Source organism: Carya illinoinensis, chromosome 4 (genome assembly GCF_018687715.1).
Source record: "Carya illinoinensis cultivar Pawnee chromosome 4, C.illinoinensisPawnee_v1, whole genome shotgun sequence".
In the NCBI taxonomy this organism is placed as follows: domain Eukaryota; kingdom Viridiplantae; phylum Streptophyta; class Magnoliopsida; order Fagales; family Juglandaceae; genus Carya; species Carya illinoinensis.
In genome coordinates, this window is record NC_056755.1 from 37,849,963 (window position 1) to 37,856,191 (window position 6,229).

General features: G+C 34.9%; 1 protein-coding gene across 2 annotated transcripts; it reads right to left on the bottom strand.

The window, feature by feature from the left end:
- Window positions 1-1,271: 1,271 nt before the first annotated feature.
- LOC122308253 (auxin-responsive protein IAA27-like) lies at window positions 1,272-5,682 on the bottom strand. 2 transcript variants are annotated; one of them, XM_043121472.1, is made up of 5 exons: window positions 4,409-5,667; window positions 3,219-3,448; window positions 2,453-2,594; window positions 1,906-1,967; window positions 1,272-1,687 (listed from the first exon to the last, which is right to left on the bottom strand). In XM_043121472.1, exons 1-5 carry the CDS (start codon window positions 4,897-4,899, stop codon window positions 1,650-1,652), a joined length of 963 nt encoding a protein of 320 aa, XP_042977406.1. In that variant the 5' UTR covers window positions 4,900-5,667; the 3' UTR covers window positions 1,272-1,649. The 2 variants fall into 2 exon arrangements, with proteins under 2 accessions (XP_042977406.1, XP_042977407.1); XM_043121473.1 differs by lacking the exons at window positions 1,272-1,687; window positions 1,906-1,967; window positions 2,453-2,594 and adding an exon at window positions 2,995-3,070 and having other exon boundaries at window positions 3,194-3,448; window positions 4,409-5,682.
- Between the last annotated feature and the right edge of the window lie 547 nt (window positions 5,683-6,229).

Below are 6,229 nucleotides of genomic sequence, written 5' to 3' on the forward strand. Positions count from 1 at the left end.
TGACAAGTTTCTAATAATTTCCTGAATAGCTAGGGATGTACTAGTCATTCATATTACTACGGTTGCCTCTGAGTTGGTATTTAGCACTAGAGGTCGTGTCTTGAATGCATTTCGGAGTTCATTGTCTTTAACCACCATTGAGGCTCTCATATGCACACAGAACTGGTTAAGTTCAATGCCCATTGGAGTATAATCAGTAGATACCGTTGATGCCAAGAGTTATAAACTTGAATCAGGTAACTTTATGATTTGAAATGATTATTTACATAATTTTAATGTTTTCATTATATAATTTATAATTTATATTATTTTGTAGACCTATATGTTAATTTCAAATTAATTATTGATGACTGAGACGGACGCATCTTGGGATGACCCATTTATTGGTGAGAAAATCAATACTATGATTACCATCATGTAAAAGTCGTCAAAGTTAGAGTGAATGTGAGTTCATAATGTATCTTATTTTATCTCATATATCACTTGGCTGATAATTTAAAAGTTTATAATTAAATGACTAAAGAAAAGATAGTGCATTTGATCAATAAAGCTTCATGTAGGAAAATTAAAAATTACTATTGAGTCATCAATTCAAATAAATGGATTGTCAAGACTGGCGCTGGTGACTGTCGCTATTTGAATAAAATCTATGACATTAATAATATTTTGAAATTTAAATTTGTTGTGATTTGTAATTTTAGCTTTTTAATTTATTTTTTTACAATGTTTTAGATTTTTTAATTATTTTTTTACACCATTGTCTTTTTTTTTTTTCATAAATCTTTTTAAATAGAGATGGGTTAATCTAAACTTCATTTTAGGTCTTGGATATTGGATGGTGGGCCTAGGCCCAATCTGAGTATGGCAAACCCAAAAGCACTTCGATCGATGCTTCAAGCTCCAACTTCAACCTCCAAACCGGAGTCGGAGGTGGGCATTCCGACCGTCAGAATCAAAGCCTACCCTTATTTCATACACACACTTTTGAATAGAGTAAAATCTATAATTAAAAAATTAATTTTTTTAATATAAATTCTAAAACTCCTCACTTTTTTTAAAGAAAATACATAAAACTTGCATAACTTAAAACTGTAAATATCATTTACCAAATTATTTACACAATGGCTCAGCTTGACCTCTTTTCACATGACAAGTTTTTACATACTTTTGCTTTTTGATTGCTAGGCATTGTGAAAGCTACATTGAAATTGATACATCATGTTCCGGGACAATGAGTGAGAATATGGGTACGAGACCTTTTTTCTCCACTGTTTCAACAACTGAGATGCACTTCATTATTAAAGAGTCTCGGCACTCGAACAAGAGTCGAACACCATCGTGACTCGTGGGAGAGACATACTACAGCAAACAAACCATTCACATAGTAGTGTATATAACCTTAACAAACAGCAACCATATTACAGACCGAGGCATGAAAGGGTGGGGGAGCAAGCCTATGAATACTGGAACCATCTAGGATGATATATCTTTGCCTACTACTTTGTTTTTCCATAACAACTTTCAATATTTAGAACATACGTAAACAGGAAACACTGGACCCATTCATGGCTTTCAGCATTTGAATAGAAAACATTTCCAACATTTTTTGTTTAACTAGAATATGGTATGCATAATGCGGTTGGGTTGCACTAGTTGCGGCTTTTGAACTTTTCCATTGCCCTTGGGGCTGCAAAAATCAAATATGAAAAATATTAGCGAGGTCCAGTGGTATTTTAGTGACTTCGTCTAGTATAAACATGAGCAAAAAGCTAATGGATTGCTGAATCAGTAAAATGGGAAGCATTACATTTTTTTCGATGGGAAATATCATGAAACATAGGATACATGTACAAGAATTTTTAATCTCAGATCTTCACTAAGTACATAATATTTAGCATCACGTACCTAACCCAATAGCCTCTGAACTCTTCATGATTCTCATCCTCTTACAAGAGTAAGTGAACATCCTGCAAAAAACGGTGATACAAATTGACATAAATACTCTCTTTCACCTGTGATATATTAGTAAATGTTTGGTGAGACAAGGAAACAAATCTTCACTTCAAAACAAGAAAATAGTTCCATAACAGTACATAACAACTCAAAGCAAATACAATTCAGATCAAGTCAGTAACCTAGACTTCAATCATGCCAAGCTTCTGAAGAAAAAATTTGATAACAGAAGTAATGCATCGCCTAGACAGAATTTGGATTAGGTTCACAATTTCATGGCCTGCATGGAGAATCCTCCTCCCCTTATTAAGTATAATCTATGAAAACGTTTTTGTAATTCTTTGATCTGTAATATCCTATTCTCTAAAAGGGATTCAAACTTTTTGAGCACTATAAATTCATCTGACATGGACATCCCTCTAGCAATTTGATCAGATAATTCATTGATAGTTTTCATACAAGTAATTCGCAAAAGTTTTGAGTCAAGGTTAAAACTTACTCCCAGGGAACATCACCAACTAACATCCAATCACCATCTTTGTCTTCATAGGTGAGTACATATTCAGAACCATGGAGCAGATCCATTAACCGACTCTCGCTCAATCCATCTCTGCTGGGAACTCCATGAGAGCCACACTGACCTGAATCAGAAATTCATAAAAATAACTTCAACTCCCTCAAAACAAAAAAGTACGTGTGCATATGACATCATCCTTGTTCATGCTAAATGATTTCACGTGTGCATGCACATGTAAGTTAATTTGTGATATCACTATATTTGTATAAGCATCATCCCATTGCTAACTGATGCAACATCACATGAAAGTTGATTTGTTCTAATATGTGCTTAACATGGTAGTTAAGTTGATACTTTGGTGACTTCAAATGAGTGTTTTCTTTAAAATTCAAAAATCGCCTCATTATCACACCAGTGAATTTACTATATTATACCACTCTCTAGTTTGTTTAAATACTCGGTAAGATACAGTTCCATGATTTGGGGATACCTTGGGACATTTGAAGATACCACTGTTGCTTCTTACTCACTGCCTTGTTCTAAGATTCTGGTTGGAAGATGCTAACATGTGTTATTTCTAAGGTACAAGAACCACTATCTCTTTTATCACAAAAAATAAAAATAAAAATATTTGTTAGGAATGAGGCAAATGCTTGTGTACCGATGTATCAAGAGAAAGAGAGAGAAGAACTGTCATCTTGAAAGAAGGTGAACCAGGAGCACCTGAATCTTTGCAAAGAGAATTTACCAATTGTAAAGCAGCTGAACATCTTTTCCAGTGCAGAAGAGAGTTCCCTATAACTCCCATAGTTTTTTAGATCAACTTTTCTCAGGTATGGAGCACCATCCATGCTGACCTTGACATACAGACATCCAGATCCAAACTTGCCCTCTGAGTCATCATCATTCTTTGGAGGATGAGAAGCCATTGAATTCTTCCGGAAAGAACGAATTGGTGGCCATCCCACAACCTGTGCCCTGTCACACAAGAAAAAGGGACCAAAAGGAAAAGTAAATCATTAATTCTGAAATTCATAGAAGTAGCCTTTATTAATTTATTGGGAAACGCAATAGAGATTTTATAATGAAACAGAGAGAGAATTTCCTTCATAAAGAATTTCCTTCATAAAGGGCCAGAGAATAAAAGTTACAAAGCAATAACACTTGGCTCATAGATTAGAGATAAATCTCCCCGGAAGCTGCGAAACACGAATACTGGGAGACATGTCTTGAGATTGAATTTATGCAACACGCAAAGACATCCCAGAAAAAAATGAAAACAAACAACTTGGAGAAGTTCGATTTGGAGACATGTACAAAAGGAAAATCGAGTAAAACAACTGAAATGTCTAACACCGAAACAAAGCTCTGAAAAACACATCACCTTTGCAAAATTCTAGTCTCAGTTTAGTTTTAAGTACAAAAAAATTATCAAATTTCAGAAAAAATAGAGGTCCACCCGTTTTGGCCAAGTAACTAATCCTCATGGAGTTTACCTTTCCTTCTTTTTTCTATTTCAAAAGTAACACAAACAAGATCAATCAAACTCAAATATCAATCCTTTTGTTTCCCGACATTTCCAGAGCAAGGAAATAGACAGCGAGAGAAAAAAGAAATTCTAAAAAGAGAAAAAAAAAAAGAAGGATGATGATGTATTCAGAACATAGCAAGAAAATGGACAAGTATAATCTTTTAACATTTTTTTGATCGGTATAATCTATTAACATTTTAACGATAAAATATTACGGGGATAAAATATTTTTTTATAGGTAATAAAATTTTTTATTGCTCGTGAGAAATTGAGAATGGGTAAAAGCCCAATAATGCGTAACATATGCATGGAGTTAAAATATAGCTACCACAATAACTTTTTTCATCAGTGATTTTCTTCCTGAAAAAATAACAGAGAGAGAAAGAAACCAAGAGGAATTTAGTTACTTTGCTGCAGGAGCAGAGAGCTGGGACTTCTTCTCCTGCAACGGCTTAGGTGACTGAGGAACAACGCCATCTTTCAGAACCGGAACACCCAAACCCGGATTCTGATTGGCACACTCGGACCCACCCCCAAGACCACCTTTTCCTGACCCATTAACACCTCTGGGAGAGAACAAGTTCCCACCTTTACCCAACTCAGCCTCGGATCCACCACTCCCAGAAAAAACCCACTTCCCAGAACCCCCATCAATGGCGTCAGAGAAGCCCCTCTTGGCACCAGAGACCACCAGCAAGCTCTTCAGCATCCCAAGTGGGTACCCAGCCCGGTCCTCCGCCACTACTCCGTTTTCTCTTTCCGGTGAGCCGGACCCGGGCAGGCCAAGTCGTAGCTCAGTGGCCTTGAGGTTCAAGCCCCCACTGGACCTCTCAGAGCCTTCCATTGAAGGAGAAGCCTCTGACAAACCTATGTAATCATGCTCTAAAGGCACAGACATCAAAAACTCACCAAAACTTTAATTAACAGTTATAACACCCACAAAAGCACAAATTGCCTTTTGACAAGAGGAAGAAGAAGCAGCAGTTTAGAGCAGACACTCAGGGATACAGAGTGTAAAAGGTTATGGGGTTGATGATTATGAAGACGAAGAAAAGTGAAGCTTCTATGGGCTTTTGCCACTCTTTTGTTCTATATAACCTGCATCTTCTCTCTCTCTCTAGTCTGTACTGTAGCCTGCAACTAGAAATGGATTTAAAAAGAAACAAGTTTGTAAAAGACACTGTGTATAACGAGAGAAAATGGAACTTGTTTGCTTTTTTTTTTCGGATCGTTTTAAAAACTTTTTGTGGGCAACCACTCCAAGAAAACATTCCAATACTACCCTTTCTTTAATCCAAGAAAAAAAAAATTCTTTCCTTTTATTCTGAAAAAATATTTAACGAAAATACTCTCGTATACCGGGAAAATACTAACGTACACGGGGTAAACCAAAAGGACTGAAATAGAGATAGCAGTGAGCACCCGAGCCTAGAGGCAGCGGGGTTGTGCGGAATCGCAGAAAGAGAGAGGACGGGCCGTGTCGCTGAGAAGCTGCCAAAATTGCTCGGACTTTCGAGCATGAACGGGTAGAGGATCACTGCGACGTAAAGAAAGGTGAAGATTTTTTTTGGCGGTTATGGTGTTTGGACGCTCGGAAAAGTTGAAAGAGGCTGGAAAGTGTGGGAATTTTGAGAAAGCTGACAGGGAAGACAAAAGACATCTTGGAGGCCTCGCATCGTAGACGTATCAGAGAACGAACAGAAAATAATTGAAAACACAAAAAATAATAATAGGGCAATTTTAAGTAACCGAAATTAGAGTTTTCTCATTTCTGTGCGTGAAAGAACCGACTCCAAGAGTCGGTTCTGTGCGTAAACCGTCCGGTTTTGTATATATTTTAGGATCAAATTAATATATATTGGTTTTGTATTTTTAATAATCCGTTCTAAACTATTATTTTTAGTTTTATCGGTTCGGTTTCATTTTTTAATTTTAATCAAGTATTACTATTATTAAAAAAATATAATTTTTTAATATATACTAATTAATTAAAAAAATATAATTAATATACTAATATATTATGTATTTATTAAAAAGAATATATTAATAATTTATTAGGCTTTAAAATGTAATTAATATATATTTTATATTAATAACATATAATCAAAAAAATGTTAATATTTAAGATTAAAATTTTATGTTATAAATAGTAATATAAAATTATAAATTATATATATAAAAAATATTTTATATAATATCAAAAATTAATTTATATATATTTTTTATAA